Source organism: Vipera berus (genome assembly GCF_964194415.1).
Source record: "Vipera berus genome assembly, chromosome: 4".
NCBI lineage: Eukaryota > Metazoa > Chordata > Lepidosauria > Squamata > Viperidae > Vipera > Vipera berus.
Genome location: NC_138206.1, coordinates 5,966,683 through 5,983,554, shown reverse-complemented (window position 1 = coordinate 5,983,554; position 16,872 = coordinate 5,966,683). Strand labels below are relative to the sequence as shown.

The 16,872-nt window shown below is 42.8% G+C and overlaps 1 protein-coding gene across 1 annotated transcript in view; it reads left to right on the top strand.

Moving 5' to 3' along the window:
• Nucleotides 1-16,872, top strand: part of TENM4 (teneurin transmembrane protein 4) — a 315,526-nt gene that overhangs the window by 106,737 nt on the left and 191,917 nt on the right. Inside the window, exon 3 of the mRNA XM_081327781.1 lies at nucleotides 15,541-15,790. Coding sequence (XP_081183907.1) covers nucleotides 15,541-15,790 — 250 coding nt within the window. The remainder of the gene's footprint in view (nucleotides 1-15,540; nucleotides 15,791-16,872) is intronic.

The following is a 16,872-nucleotide window of genomic DNA, read 5'->3' as shown; positions in this document are numbered from 1 at the left end:
ATGGAATGGAGTGGAATGGAATGGAGTAGGGTAGGGTAGAATATGGAATAGAGTAGAGTAGGATAGGGTAGGGTAGGGTAGAATAGAGAATGCAATGGAATAGAATAAAGTAGGGTAGGGTAGAATAGAATATGGAGTGGAGTGGAGTGGAGTGGAGTGGAGTAGAGTAGAGTAGAGTAGAGTAGAGTAGAGTAGAGTAGAGTAGAGTAGAGTAGAGTAGAGTAGAGTAGAGTAGAGTAGAGTAGAACAGAACAGAACAGAACAGAACAGAATAGAATAGAATAGAATCAGTTGGAAGGGCAGGAAACCCCATACCATTTCAGACAAATGGCTGTCCAGTCTCTTCTTAAAAACTTCCAGTGTTGTTAAAAACATCCAGTGTTCTAAAGTCCCGGCTTACATACCAGTAGTCCTCCACTTACAAGCATTCGTTTAGTGACTGTTGTAAATTAAGGGCTGACTACCTGTACAATTTTGTTCTTAAAGGTCTAATCTACATACATAGATCTTTTGTTTAAAAAAAATTGAAAGCAAAAATCTTTCTGTAGAAACCGGATCAAAAAAATAAGTGAAAAGTTTGCTTTGCATTTATTTTTTAAAAAATGTACTAATCTTACAATTTGGATCCAGTGCTATTATTAATTCTTCATGGATATTGTTTTCAATTCTGCGGTTTTGTAATATCCTCAATCTGCCAGGCATAAAGTGATGTGCCTGATGGATGCTTTTGATCTAAATTTGGGGACTTTGTGGCAACTCTGGAGTCATAAATTAGAAGAAGATAAACTATTTTGTTTAGTTAAATTGCTCAAAGTTCTGATTATTTGTTTACATTAAAAGGGCAAAAGTTTTTTGGGGGAAGATAGATTGGCTTTGGAGACTGGTTGTATTGCATTCAATCCATCAGCAATTGATAAAAGATGGTATAAAGAAATAAACTTGAATACTTGATCCAGTACCCATTAGGGCTAATACTGGGGATTTGAAGTGTGGTAAATTTTCCACTAGTTGATTACAATAACAGTTAACAGAGGATTTTGGAATTTCAGTCTTGTATTTCTTTTATTACTGTTCACAATTTTTATTACTTATATTTTTACACAATATGTTCATTTTTATTGGTTTTTCTCTTAGCCAGTTTGTTACTAATATATTATTAATATAGTATATTAATATGTACTATTAATATAAAATTAATAGTTTATCGATGATAGGCTAACAACTTGTAAGAAGTTGAACAATTTAAAATTCTTTTGGCCTATTTTGCAAGAACCAACATTGTTGCATTATACTAATCAGCGTTCAACTAGGAAGGATGTTATGTGTATATGTGTTAGGGTTTTGGGTTTTATTTGTCAAGACACTTTTTTTGTTAATGTCTTTTTTTGTTGTGTTTTTTTCTTTTTTTAATATTTTGGTGTTTTAATCTTTTTTTGAATAAACTAAAATTTTTCATTAATGCAACAGATTGATTGCATTTGTGTGCATAGAGATAGAATAAAAATGTGTGCTGGAAAGTTAAAAAATGTAATAGAGAATTTTTTTGAGTTTTAAAAAGGATTTTTATAAAAGAAAAATAAATTATTCTAATCAGGGTAATTTGGAGGGGGCATCTAAATTTAATACTGAAGTTCAAAGCCTGTACGTTATGAAGTTAAAGATGTTATTAGAATGTTTTGATTGTTAGAAATGCGTTTGAAGAAAAGTTTAGCATTTAAGTATTTTTTTTCCCTGTGAGGCCAAAGAATCTGAAAAAAGACAGTGAACTTTACTAACAAAAATGGGTAATAGTTGATAAAGATTATTTGGTGCAAACAGAAATACACGCTACTTCCATATCAAGGAAGATAAAGCAGGAATGGTTCAATTAATTTATTCAAAGAGGAGAATATATTTAAGTACCGGTACATTTTTTATTTGCATATCACTTCTGGATTTTGTGCATGTGATGAAAAAAAATTCTGGTCCCAATTGTCATAAGTCAAGGACTGCCTGCGTAATAATTTGGCAGAGGCAGTTCTTGATCTGTGTGTACTTTATTTAAAATAATGGGGGGGGGGAATTTCCTGGCAGTAGATGTATTCACTTATTTACTTGTCTACCAAATGCATGATTTATTTACTTATGTAAAATACTTGTTTGTTTTCAATTTGCTGGTTTACAGCAATATATATATATATATATATATATATATATATATATATATATATATATATATATATATATATATATATATATATATATCAGCAAACAGAACAATAAATGGTAACAAGTGAAAAGGACATTAAGACATTACATAGAACGGCCCAGGGTAAAATAAGGAATTTAAACAGCAAACCATAATAAAAGAAAAAAGCAGTAGAAAGTTTAAAAATAACAGCAGCCTAAATATTAACAATCTTGAGAAAGGAAAAAGGCCAAAAAGAGGGGGCATTTCAAAGTTAGACAGCTGAATGGAGATTTTACTGTGTGTATTTTTTTTATTTCTGTTATTATTTGCTACTTGTAGATCATCACCAGCATGGCTTAAAACAGAAGGGAAAATTAGCATTGAGCTTGTTGATGCAAAGACCGTGGGTAATGCCATATGAAACAGCCAATCAGGACTGATTTTTAAATGTATTCATTTCCCAGAAGTCTTTTTCCCAATCTGTATTTTTGAGCCCACCAATCATTTATGAGTCACTAACAGAGTAATTGCTTAAGGTGGCCCCTTTCCAATGGAGTTGGGACTTCAGTTCCCAGAATTCCAAGGTGCACTCCCTCCCCAGATGGGGAGGAGGGTCCCAGGCCATGGCTCCTTGTCTACCAATCAGGGAACTGGATTCACCCTAGAACAGGGGTCCTCAACATGGCCCTTTTATGACTTGTGGACTTCAACTCCCAGAATTCCTCAGCCAGGCATGCTGGCTGAGGAATTCTGGGAGTTGAAGTCCACAAGTCATGAAGGGGCCAAGTTTGAAGAGCCCTGCCCTAGAGCAAAGTTTCTCAACCTTGGCGGTTTTAAGCTGTATGGACTTCAACTCCCAGAATTCATGCTGACTGGGGAATCGTGGGAGTTGAAGTCCACATAGCTCAAAGCTGCCAAAGTTGAGAAACACTCCTCTAAAGTAAAAGCAAGCATGATCTCAGGCTGAGGGTTGATGAGTTTGTGGTTTGATTGATTCAATTGATTGATTGATTATGATGGTTAACTAGAAGCTTGCCTATAGGTTGAATGTTTTTAACTACTTTTATTGTTTTGTATTTGTAAGCTTCCCAGAGTCTTATCGGAGTGGGTGACTATAATAAACTTAAAATAACAGTAAAAATCGTATGATGCATAGAGAATAACAGAATAGCAGAGTTGGAAGGGACTTTGGAGGTCTTCTAGTCCACCCCGCAAGGCAAGAAACCCTGTACCATTCCAGACAAATGGCTGCCCAATCATTTTTTTTAAAAAAAACTTTCATTGTTGGAACATTCACAACTTCTGAAGGCAAGCTGTTCTGCTAATTAATTGTTCTAACTGTTAGGAAATTTCTCCTTAGTTCCAGGTTGCTTCTCTCCTTGATGAGTTTCCATCCGTTGCTTCAGGCGCTTTGGAGGATAGCTTGACTCCCTCTTCTTTGGGGCAATCCCTGAGATACTGGAACACTGCTATCATGTCACCCCTCGTCTTTCTTTTCATTAAAGACAACATACTCAATTCCAGCAACCGTTCTACATATGTTTTAGCCTCCAGCCCCCCTAATCATCTTTGTTGCTCTTCTCTGCACTCTTTCTAGAGCATTGGGGTCTTCAAACTTGGCCCTTTTATGACCCGTGGACTTCCACTCCCAGAATTCCTCAGCCAGCCGTGCCTGGCTGAGGAATTCTGGGAGTGGAAGTCCACGGGTCATAAAAGAGCCATGTTTGAAGACCCCTGCTCTAGAGTCTCGACATCTTTTTTTTATATCGTGGCAACCAAAACTGGATTCTATTTTCCAAGTGTGGTCTCATCAAGGCATCATAAAGTGGTGTTCACACTTCATGTGATCTTGATTCTATCGCTCTGCCTATTGCCGTGTGGCTGCATCTTCCATCTCTGTCGAACAAGATGATACAAAAGGCACAACAACAAGAACTAAGGGGAGGGGGGTGGTGGAAGATTGATGCTTCCTTCCCCCCTCCCCTCCTCTCTTATCTCATCTGAATTCGGGTTTAAATGGCACCCATGATTCTCACTCAAGCATCTTATCCACCCCAGCAAAGGTTGATTTCAAACATTTGAGATTTGTTCCAGGGATAGCTCCGATTCTCTTTTTTTTTTTTTGTGACCCATGTGGCTCGCAGACATGTTTCCAATCCAGTTTGACAGCGTGCTTCATCTCCGAAGAGATTTAGACTCTCTTGGGGTTAAAAAACGGAAAAAAACCTCTAGCATAAAATTGATTTAGAGGCTGTTAGGAGCAAAGCAGCAGCCTGCCTTGAAATCCAGCCTTCCAAGCTATCCTCAGTGCCAATCCTTATTTATCTACTCTTTTTATTATGTTGTACCTTCTCTTTTTCGAAATGAAATTTTGAGTGCGTTTGCCTCCTTCTGCTGACCGAACTGCGTGTATTACATTAGCAGTAATAAAGTCTCCTAGTCAGTAATTCCTTCTGCTCTTTAATTTATACGCTTGGAGTGAGGAGTCGGGCGGCCCAAGCTTGCTTTGTTTTCCTGTCTCCAAAGAGAGGAAGGTTTGAAGTGAAGCTCCTTGAGTTACAGATAAGGTATCTTTAGGCTCTGCTCTGAAATTACACCAATTTATTATCATTTTCCACCGCTGCTTAATGTGCTGTGAAACAGTTCGAGAGCTGGGCGGGTGGGGGAAAATAAAAGGTGGATATTTATTTATTTTCCCCGCCTGGAACTTGATTCTGTAACGTTCCACAAATAACACGCATGCTTATTTTCAAATGTGTGTTTTGTTCCCTGCGTTGCTTGATTGGAGATGTGCGTTGCAAAATTCTGAAATTAGCGGAGGAAAAAATATATATATATTTTTTGCACCCCTAGGAAAGGGAGTTTATGCTTTGCAACGGGAGATATGGGAATACAGAAGTCCTTGACTTTTTCACATTTACGATCAGGGTCACGTGGCAACTGGCGTTTGTAAAGCCGCCCTGAGTCTTCAGAGAAGGGCGGGATATAAATGGAATTAAAATAAAATAAATAAATCAAAATTCAGACGTGTGGCAACTGGCGTGTACTTAGGACAGTTGCACCATTTATGACGGGGTCACTCTTGGTAACGATCCCAGCTGGCTTCCAGCAAGCGAAGTCAATGGGGGAAGCCAGATTCGCTTAACAACCGCCTGCTTCACTTAAGAACTGGAGTGAGTTGCTTAACGACTGTGGCAAAAAAAAAAAGCATCACAAAATGCAACGAAACTCACTTAACAACTGCCTTGGTTGGCAATGGAAATTTTGGTCGTAAATTGAAGGCTTTCTGTCTCTGGAACGCCTCTGTCTGCCCCATCAACCTCCCAAATTGATGTCCTGGGGTTGGATACTTGTTCTAAAAAAGGTTTGCTTTGATGGGATTTTCTTAAAAAGTATCCGCTTTGCAGAAATCGGCCAAAATTGTTCGTTGCCTTTTTTTTTAAAGCTTCCTTCTCAGCAGCTTAGCTTTTTTGTCTTGTTCATCTCCGGCTTTATATCCATTTTTTTTATTGAAAAGTTTTACAATACATTTTATCTTTAACAATCCCTCCCCCCCTCCCTCCACCCAACCCTTCCTAACCCTCCCTAACCCTCCCCCCCCTTCCCCCCTCCCCCCTCCCGGACTTCCCAGAGCTAAATACAAGGTATAAAAGTAAAAACTATCATAAACAACCATATGTTAGCAACAATAAACTATTAAGTGTATCGCACTCTAGTTCATATGAAATGACTACAAGCAATACTAATATCACATAAAAAAACTTATACAAATGCTAAATGAAACTTTTTGGTCCCATATTTGTTCTGGATATAATCAATCCACTTTTTCCACTCCATAATATAACGTTGTTGCGAATGATCTTTCAAATAAGCCGAAATCTTTGCCATTTCCGCCAGGTCAGAAACTTTTAGAGTCCATTCTTCTATAGTCGGGAGTTCCTCCTTCTTCCAATATTGACCTACTAAAAGTCTTGCTGCTGTAATTAAGTTCAACATCAACTTGGTGTCCACAACAGTAGTATCTGTAATTATGCCCAATAAGAACAATTGCGGACAAAACTTTATCCTTTGCTTAAATATCTTCTGCATATTCCACCAGATTTTAATCCAAAAAGCTTTAACCTTTTTACAGGTCCACCATATATGAAAATACGTTGCGTCTTCGCCACCACATCTCCAACATTTAGGTTGGTAGTTCGGATACATACTTGCAAGCTTTTTAGGATCTAAATGCCACCTATAAAACATTTTGTAAAAGTTCTCTCTTAAGTTCGGCTTTATATCCTAAGAAGCCTTGCAGCCTGCCTCATCATCAATATGATACTTGGATAGATATAAATATGATACTTGGGCTGTCTCATTAAAAAGGGGTCTTTCGAAATACGAAATGAAGTTCACGAATTAACTTCATTTCTGATTTCGAAAGACTCGTTTTTTCATTAATAAATTAAGTTCCCGATATGTACATTAGAGCGAGGAGAGGACCGGCAGGCATGCAAGAAGCCCGTTGTCGTTTGATCCTGCTGCAGGATGTTTCGAAGAACGAGACTACAGTATTTGCATCAGAGTGATGGGCAACGGCAAATGATGGTTATCTGCACAATAAGCTAAGCTGAGTTCGCTTTAATTCTGGTTAGTGTTTGGAGGGAAGGGCTGCGGGGCTGTCGGAAAGAAGAAGAAGGGGTCGACGTATTCTCCAAGGCAATTCAGGAAATAATGGGTGGAAGGTATTAAAGAGAGAAGCAACCTAGAACTAAGGAGAAATCTCCTGACAGTTAGAACAATTAACCAGTGGAACAACCTGCCTCCAGACGTTGTGGGTGCTCGAACACTGGAAGTATTTAAGAAGAGACTGGACAGCCATTTGTCTGAAATGGTACAGGGTTTCCTGCCTGAGCAGGGGGTTGGACTAGATGACCTCCAAGGTCCCTTCCAACTCTGTCCTTCTATCTTCTATTGTGTCATCCAGCCGGTTGCTTTGTTTATGACTCACTGTACAGATAGTCCTCAATTGAACCCAACCGATTACCAAGCAAGGTAGATCAGCGAATTTGGCCCCGTTTAACGACCTTTCTTGCCAGGGTTGTTAAGTGACTCACTGCGGTGGTTAGGTTAGTTAACACGGTTGTTAAGTGAATCTGGCTTCCCCATTGACTTGGCTTGTCAGAATATTGCAGAAGGGCAGGGGGGGTGTCACCTGACCGCGGGACCCTGCAACCGTCGTAAGTACTTGCCAGTTGCCAAGTGTTTGAATTTTGATCACGTGACTGCGGGGATGCTGCAACAGTTCTCAGTGTGAAAAAGGGTCATAAGTCCCTTTTTCCCAGTCCCGTTTGTAACCTTGAACAGTCAGTAAACAAATGGTTGTAAGTCAAGGACTACCTGTCTTTGTGACGTTGTGGGTGCGTCACTGGAGGTTTTTAAGAAGAGACTGGACGGTCACTCGTCTGAAATGGTGCAATCGCCTGTTAGAGCAGGGGGCTGGACTAGAAGACCTCCAAGGTCCCTTTCAGCTCAATTCTGATTCTGATTCTTGTCCAGTGTGGTGTCCTTTCAAGATACTTTGAAAAATCCTTACATAACCAATAAGACAGAACTGTGTTTCCGTTTCTGTAAGACGATGGGACCCGAATTGAAAAGTCAACCTTAACTCTCCTTTGCAACTAAGATCTAATCACCCTAAAAAGGGTTGATTTCCCGAGAAAATTTTCCACTCCCCTGCACCCGTGGTTTTTCCAGCTTGTTGAGTGATGAGAAGTTAGGGAGGGGTGATGTGGAACTGGGAGGGGGGGTTAGAATCAGTGAAGCTTTGTGCAAAAGCAAAACCTGAGACCAAGATATTAATTATTTTGACAGACCGGGTGTCAAAATCACAGCTGCCAAGACAGAAACGGCCCGTGGTTTTATGCTGCAGTTTGGTGGGATCCTTGAACAAAAAATGTCTTTGTTTGGACTTGGAAGGCAAGACGGATTATTATTATTATTTAATGGGATAAAAAGAATGGAGAGGATAGCAAGGAACAGAAAGGCAAAAGAAATGGACGAATGTCCATTTCAGGGGCTCTGACCCGGTCTGTTTCCATCTGTTCCTTTCACGGTCTCTGATCTGGGTGGGAGGTACCATGATAAACTCAATCACATTGGTTTAGTAAATTTGGCCCCATTTTACAACCTTTCTTGCCACCGTTGTTAAGTGAATCACTGCAGCTGTTTAAGTTAGTAACAATATTGTTGAGTGAATTTGGCTTCTTCCCCCGCTGGTCAAAAGGTCACCAAAGGGGATGACATAACGCCGGGACACTGCAACCGTCGTAAATATGAACCAACTGCCAAGCATCCAATTTTTTAAAAAATGAAGTTTTTATTATTTTTTTTCCTACAATTCAGCAGTACTTTTTCAAGAAACGTGTTGTCTTGAGTTTATCATTGACTAATACAAGTTTAATTCCTAAACCTTTATCCTTTTCTCCAGCCATGAATAAAATAAGTCCCACGTTTGAAAGTATTCTCTTTCTTCTTTTTCTTTCAACCTCAAAGCAAGTCTGTCCATTTCCGCACATTCTAGTAATTTTTTTTAATTGTTTCTTCCTCTGGGTGGTATTTCTTCAGGTTTTCTAGTGTTGTGCGAATATGATTCTTGCCGCTGTTATCCCATGTAAAATTAAGTATATACTTTGTTTATCAATCTTTTCTGGCATTCTACCTAATTAAAATAAGTTCAGGTTTAAAATCTACATATTTTCCCAACATTTTTTCTAGCCAAGTATGCATTTTTGTCCAATATCTCTTTGCTTTAACACATGTCCACCATACATGATAATAAGCACCCAAGTTTTTAATCACGTGACCATGGGAAGACTGCAACAATCGTTAAAGGTGAAATAAGCAGTCATAAGTCCATTTTTTACAGAGCCATTGTAACTTCAAACAGTCACTAAATGAGCTGTTGTAAGTTAAGGACTACCTGTAACAGCTCGGTACACACAAACAGGGTTTGTCCTTTTGCTGTCAGTAATTTGATGGCTGTGTTACTCCTCTTGACAGCTGCGGCAATCTCTAGATTGCCTTAAAAGCTTTGTGTTACCTGCAACTTGAGATTTCAAGATTGAAATTTGCAGCAGGCCAAAGAATGGAAAACAAATGTCTGGGTCCATAAAGGTCTTCGCCTGCTCCCTCCGGATGTTATTAATCCTCCGGTGATGAGGGTGATGGATAGGATGTCTAATAAATACAGCCAAAGGAGCAGCTTAACTCCTGACCCCAAACCCTCCTTTCATATTCCTCCTCTTGTGATTCTCCATCTTTTTTTTTTTTAACAAAAAGTTGCTCCCAGTTGGATGCTCGAACATGGATTAAGCCAGGGGTCTCCAACCCCTGGTCCGTGTCTGCACAAACAAGCAAAGCCCCATCTGTGGGATGCAGGCAGCACGCAAAACCACACACTCTCCGGTCCGTGGAAAAAACAGTTTCTCCATGAACTGGTCCCCGGTGCCGAAAAGGTTGGGGACCTCTGGATGAAGCCTTAGCTGGGAAGGAAATAATTTGGCAGATTGAGATTTGCAAGGAGGTCAAAAGTTAATTTTTAACCTCAGAAGGTTAAACGTTGGTCTTCTCTTGCACGGACCTGACTAACAGGATCCTTTTCAAGATCAGGGAAGGTTGGCTAGATGCCTCCACCGCCCTCTGTGAAGCTGACAGAAGCAGCGACGCAATGTCCCTCAAGAATGGACGGCGTTATAAACACCACAAGAGGAGAAGTCAGTAGTACAATTTAGTCGGACGGCGTTATAAACACCACAAGAGGAGAAGTCAGTAGTACAATTTAGTCGGACGGCGTTATAAACACCACAAGAGGAGAAGTCAGTAGTACAATTTAGTCGGACGGCGTTATAAACACCACAAGAGGAGAAGTCAGTAGTACAATTTAGTCGGACGGCGTTATAAACACCACAAGAGGAGAAGTCAGTAGTACAATTTAGTCGGACGGCGTTATAAACACCACAAGAGGAGAAGTCAGTAGTACAATTTAGTCGGACGGCGTTATAAACACCACAAGAGGAGAAGTCAGTAGTACAATTTAGTCTTTGACCTATAATGACAATTGACTCCACAATTTCCATTGCTAAGCGAGACAGTTGTTAACTTTGTCCCATTTTACGACCTTTCTTGCCACAGATGTTACGTGAACCACAGCAGTGGTTACCGTGTTTCCCCCAAAATAAGACCGGGTCTTGTATTAATTTTTGCTTCAAAAGAGGCATCAGGGCTTATTTTACGGTTAGGTCTTTTTATTCAGGGAAATACGGTACTAAATGCATCCGTCTGGCTGACGATCTTAACTGGGGTTTATTTTTGGGGGTGGGGCTTATATTACGAGCATCGTGAAAAATCAAGCTAGGTCTTATTTTCGGGGAAACACGGAAGGTTACTAACACGGTTGTTAAGTGCATCTGGCTTCCCCCATTGACTTTGCTTGTCAGAAGGTCGTAAAAAGTCATCCCAGCCGTCACAAATACACGCCAGCTGCCAAGGGTCCAGATTTTGATCATGTGACCGTGGGGAATGCTGCAAAGTGTGGAAAAAACGGTCACTTTCCCCCCTGCCGTTTCCACTTCAATGAAAGGCCGTAACTCACAAGGACCACTTGCAATGCAAGTAATATTAGCTAACAGCAAAAGTGCATCTAATAATTCAGCTCCCGTGACTAGCAAGGGGTGGGAGGATGCCCACTGCACAAGGAACACAGCAAAGAGAAACAAACAGTGTGAACAATTTGTGCGTCATGTTTTCTTTGCACGTTAAATTAACACAGCAAAAATGTGGCAAGTTTAAATAAGCCAACAACTGTGTAACAAGCAGCAGCAGCAAAGCTCAGACCTAACTGGGCGATGCAGGCAGGAGGGGAAAAGTTGATTAGCCATAAAGATGATTTCCCAACTTCCTTTTCCAACCTCTGATTCCAAGGGGACGTTAACAGAGTCATGCAAGGCTGAAAGGGTCTCTTCCCATCACTTTAGGGTCTGCAAAGACAGGAAGGGTCCTGTTCTGTACCAGCCTACTACCGGCCCTGCAGAAAAGGCAGGGACAACCCCTTTACAAAAAGGCAAGCCTGCCAAATTTATTGACATAAAACAGAGCAAAACCAAACACGAACCACGAAACAGGAGCTATTCAAACGGTTGCCTTCAGCAAACCAGCCCTCCCACACATTCCTGTTTTAAACAGTTCAAGGCGTGGCTTCTCTCTGCCTCCTTCCGAGGTGCCCCATTGCCTTCCTCTGTTTACTCCTGATTGACTGCCTCCTGCGTTGGGCGTCCTTGAACAGGGCCAGCTGTGGGTCATCTTCATCCATGCTGTCAGGCTCACACAGCTGGGTCTGCGTCGTAACCAGATGGGAGGGGCCTGGCTGAGGGTTCTGCGAAACCTCAGGGCTGTCCTCCGCAACACCCCCCCTCCTCCTCCTCTGAATCGTCCGACCCAACTGCCGAACCCACAGGCTGACCCTGAATCACAACAGGTCCCTTCTGAGATCGTTGCCACCTCCTCTTCCTACGCTGGGCTCAGCTGCCTCTTAGCCCACTGTTCTCTAATCTGTAGCTTTTCCTTCTGTCTCCCAAGGTCCTTTGCTTATACCCTGGTATTTGAGAATAACAGAATAAAGGAAGGGACCTTGGAGGTCTTCTAGTCCAACCCCCTGCTTAAGCAGGAGACCAAACGGTTGTCCAGTCTCTTCTTAAAAACCTCCAGGGTTGGAGCACCCACAGCTTCCGGAGGCAAGCCCAAAATAGCGTTTTTCCCCTCAAACTGTTTTGAATGCACGTAGGTAGTTGGCAATGCAATCGCACCCGTCCTTTCTAAGATGCCATTTGTTTGGGACTCCGCACGTCATGTTTACAAACAGCCACAGATCCGTTTTGATTTATTTGTTAGGCTGACCTTCTGCCTTTGATTCCGCAGCTGAAGGCGATATATATACTCCTCCTCCTCCTCCTCCTCCTCCTCCTCCTTTTTGCCCATGCCAACAAAAAAACACCTGTGAAGTGGCCAACACAGTGTTCAGCTGCATTAACAGAGGGATAGAATCAAGATCACGTGAAGTGTTAATACCACTTTACAAGGCCTTGTTAAGGCCAGACTTGGAATACGACATCCAGTTTTGGTCCCCACGATGTAAAAAAGATGCTGAGACTCTAGAAAGAGGGCAGAGAAGAGCAACAAGGATGATCAGGGGACTGGAGGCTAAAACATATAAGGAACGTTTGCTGGAATTGGGTATGTCTAGTGACAAGAAGGACTAGGGTTGACATGATAGCAGTGTTCCAATATCTCAGGGGCTGCCCCAAAGAAGAGGGAGTCAAGATATTCTCCAAAGTGGCCAAAGGCACGACAAGAAGCAACGGATGGAAACTAATCAAGGAGAGAAGAACGGCTGCAGGACTTGCGTTCGGCCAGTCTAGAGGAAGGAAGGACTAGCGGGGACATGATAGCAATATTCACGTATTTGAGGGGCTGCCACAAAGAAGAGGAGGGGGTCAACTTATTTTCCAAAGCACCTGAAGGCAGGAGAAGAAGCAACAGATGGAAACTCATCAAGGAGAGAAGCAACCTGGAATTAAAGAGGAATTTCCTGACAGAACAATTAACCAGTGGAACAACTTGCCTCCAGAAGTTGTGGGTGCTCCATCACTGGAGGCTTTTAAAGAGAGATTGGACAACCATTTGTCTGAAATGGTATAGGGTTTCCTGCCTGAGCAGGGGGTTGGACTAGATGACCTCCAAGGTCCCTTCCATCACCATCATCATCATCATCATTAATTGAGCCCAAAGTTTCCATTCCTAAGCAAGAGAGTTATTCAGTGAACTTTGGCCCATTTGACGACCTTTCTCGCCACAGTTGTTAAGTGAATCGCTTCAGTTGTTAAGTTAGTAACACGGTTGTTAGGTGAATCTGACTTTCCCCCATGCACTTTGGTTGTCAGAAGGTCACAAAAGGGGATCCTGTGACCCCGGGACACTGCAACCGTCATAAGTCCATGCCAGTTGCCAAGCGGCTGAATGTTGATTCATGTGACCACGGGGATGCTGCCACGGTCATAAGTGTGAAAAACGGTCATAAGCCTTTTTGTTTTCTCACTGCCATGGTAAGTTAGAATAGTCACTAAACGAATAGGTGTAAGTTGAGGACTTTCTGTAATATATTTCAGTGACTGGCATTTTTCTTGAAGAGGGCATTGCTGTAGAAGGGTGGTGATAACAAGCTAATTGGATGCAGAGAATTGGGCTGATCTGTCCTTCCTCTTCCTCCTCCTCCTCTTCCTCCTGAAGAATGTAGAAATTGCCTTCTATATCCTAACACAGAGGCCCCCAACCTTTGGGGCACCAGGGACCGGTTCTGTGGAGAGATGTTTTTCCATGGACCAGGGGTGTGTGTGGTTTTGTGTGTTGCCCGCATCCCGCAGATGGGGCTTTGCTTGTTTGTGCGGACCCGTTGCTGGCATGCTGCGGCCCGGTACCGGTCCACAGACCGGGGGTGGGTGGGTGGGTTGGGGACCCCTGTCCTAACATACAGGTAGTCCTCGACTTACAACAATTCATTTAGCGACTGTTCAAAGTCATAATGTCCCTGGAAAAAAGTGGCTTTTCAAACTTGGCTATCGCTGCAGCATCCAGCTGCTCACCCGATCAGAATTCGGACGCTTGGCGAATGACTGGTATTTACGACGGTCGCAATGCCCACCCCCGGGGGGGGGGTGTCACGCGATCCCCTTTTGTGTGACCTCCTGAGAAGCAAAGTCAATGGGGGAAGCCAGATTCACTTAACAGCCGCGTTACCAGCTTAACAACCGCGGTGGTTCACTTAACAGCCGCGGCAACGAAGGTGGTAGAATTGGGCAAAACTCAGCTGACAAAGGTCGCGGCAACGTACACAGTGGTCATAAGTCGAGGACTGCCTGTACTGAGTATTTTGTACTGCTTTCTTATTTTCCTGGCTCTGTTTCCCCCCCCCCCCAGAATGTGTTTTGAAAGGAAGGAGGGAAGCATTGAGGTTGCTAGACAGGTAAAGGGGGAGCTGTTTGGGTTCCTGCTGTGGGACTGGGACACGTCTGCCGTAGGATCCATTCTTCCTGTCAAAAAGAGGCAGGCCAGCCAAGAATACCCCCCTGGAGGTTGTGTGAATTTTTCTTTCAATTCTGGGTTGCGGTAAAAAGGAAAGAAGCAGGAGGCAGATCGCTGAAACAAAAATAACTTTTCCTGAGTGGAGGTAGAAGACGGTAACTTAAGTTTTTTATTTTTTATTTTAATTCCCATTTATATCCCGCCCTTCTCCGAAGACTCAGGGCGGCTTACAAGCTTAGCAGTAGCCTTCATTCTATGTATAATGCCTGCTTATTAGGGCTTTCACACACACCCCAAGCGGCATTATTACAAAGTCAGCTTAATTGCCCCCAACAATCTGGGTCCTCATTTTACCTACCTGGGAAGGATGGAAGGCTGAGTCAACCTTGAGCCTGGTGGGACTCGAACCTGCACTAATTGCAGGCAGCTGGTGTTACTTAAGGAGCCATTAGCCCACTGCTCCACCAAGGCTCCCCAAGTTGGTCTCTGAGGTCTCTTAGAACGGTGTTTTTCAACCCGAGCGGCTTTGAAGATATGTGGACTTCAACTCCTAGAATTCCCCAGCCAGCCATGCTGGCTGGGGAATTCTGGGAGTTGAAGTCCACACATCTTAAAGCCACTCGGGGCTGAAAACCACTGTCTTAGAAAACAGCAGTTTCAGAGAGCAGATGTAGCAATAAATGTCTTTTCCCGCTCCCCAGAAATCAAAGTTGGCGTTCGGGTAATTCCGCTCATTACTGACTTGATGCGCCGATAGGTAGTCCTCGCTTTGCGGCCATTCACTTAGTGACGGTTCAAAGTCACATCGGCCCCGAAAGCGACCGTTGCAGCCTCCCCATGATAACGTGATCAAAATTCAGGCAATTGGCAATTGGCCTGTATTTATGAGGATTGCAGTGTCCCTGTGTGTGTGTGTTTGTGTGTGTGTGTGTGTGTGTGTGTGTGTGTGTGAGAGAGAGAGAGAGAGAGAGAGAGAGAGAGAGATGTGATCCCCTTTTGTGACTTTCTGACAGGCAAAGCGAATGGGGGAAGCCAAATTGGCCAAACAACCATCTTGCCAACTCAACAACTGCGGCGGTTCACTTACCCCCTCTGGCAAGAAAGGTCGTAAAATGAGGCAAAACTCACTTAACGGATGTTTCGCCTAGCCACGGAACTTTCCTCCTCCAATCCGGCCGTCGCGAAGGGGTTTTCCATTTTCCGTTTTCAAGCCCCTCATGGTTTATTTTTTATTTTATTTTTTTCTCCCGCAGATCATCCAAGCCTCTCGAATCCCTCAAGACTTCGGACGCCTCCCCCTCCTCTTTCTCACGCCCACACGCCAAACCAGCACCACGCGGCATCCATCAACTCTTTAAATCGGGGGAACTTCACACCACGCAGTAATCCCAGCCCTGCTCCTACGGACCACTCGCTCTCCGGAGAACCGCAGGCAGGGAACCAAGAATCTACACACGCTCAGGACAACTGGTTACTCAACAGTAACATCCCCCTGGAGACAAGGTAAACCCTTATTTTTGCTACCCACCCACCCCCCTCCCTTGGATGAAATGTTATATTTGTGCAGGTACATCTTCACGAATGTAATAAGACAGCTGGGATGGAATCACGAGAGATAGGAGAGATATGGACCAATGTTATTATAACCACTAGCATCCTATGCCCTATACAACTCCCTTATCCATAATCCCTTTGGCACGGCCTTTTTTTCTTTCTTCATTTTTCTGATTTCTCCCGGGTTGAATTTCTGAAACACAGGTCGTCCTCACTTTGCCACAGTTCGTTTAGTGACGGTTCAAAGTTACCACGGAGCCGTAAAAAGTGACTCCAGGACTGTTTTTCACACTTACGACCGTTGCAGCATCCCCATTGGTCACGTGATCAGAATCATAGACGCTTGGCAACCGACTCATATTTACGACGGTTGCTGGGTCACGCGATCCCCTTTTGCGACCTTCTGACAAGCAGAAGTCAATGGGGAAGCCAGATTCACTTAACAACCGTGTCCCTAACTTAACGGCAGTGATTCACTTAGCAGCTATGGCAAGAAAGGTCACAAAATGGAGCACAACTCACTTAACTGTGCTAGCAACAGAAATTTTGGGCTCAATTTTGGACGCAAGTCGAGAAGTACTCGTAGGATCAAAATAATAGGGTCAAACTCCTTGCAGCTGCTCACAGCCAAGAATATTAGATTGTTACAATCTTATGAACCTGATTTATTGAAAGGAGAAAAGAGATTAGTTTACATAATTCCGAAAATTAACTAGTTGCGCTTTAGCTTCCTGTTTCTTAATTTTAATTTAATTTTAATTTAATTATATTTATATACCGCCCTTTCCCGAAGGACTCAGGGCGGTTTACAGGGCATTTTAAAATCACACCAATACAAATACAAAAGTTAAAAGACAATTAAAAAGATTAAATTATCCCTGAGAATAAAACCCCAGTTAAAATTCTCAGCCTGGGCCAGAGAGCTCAAAGAGCCAAGTCTTCAGGTCCCGGCGGAATGAACGCAGGTCAGGGGCAGTCCTGAGCTCCATGGGCAGCTGGTTCCAGAGGGCAGGTGCACCCACAGAGAAGGC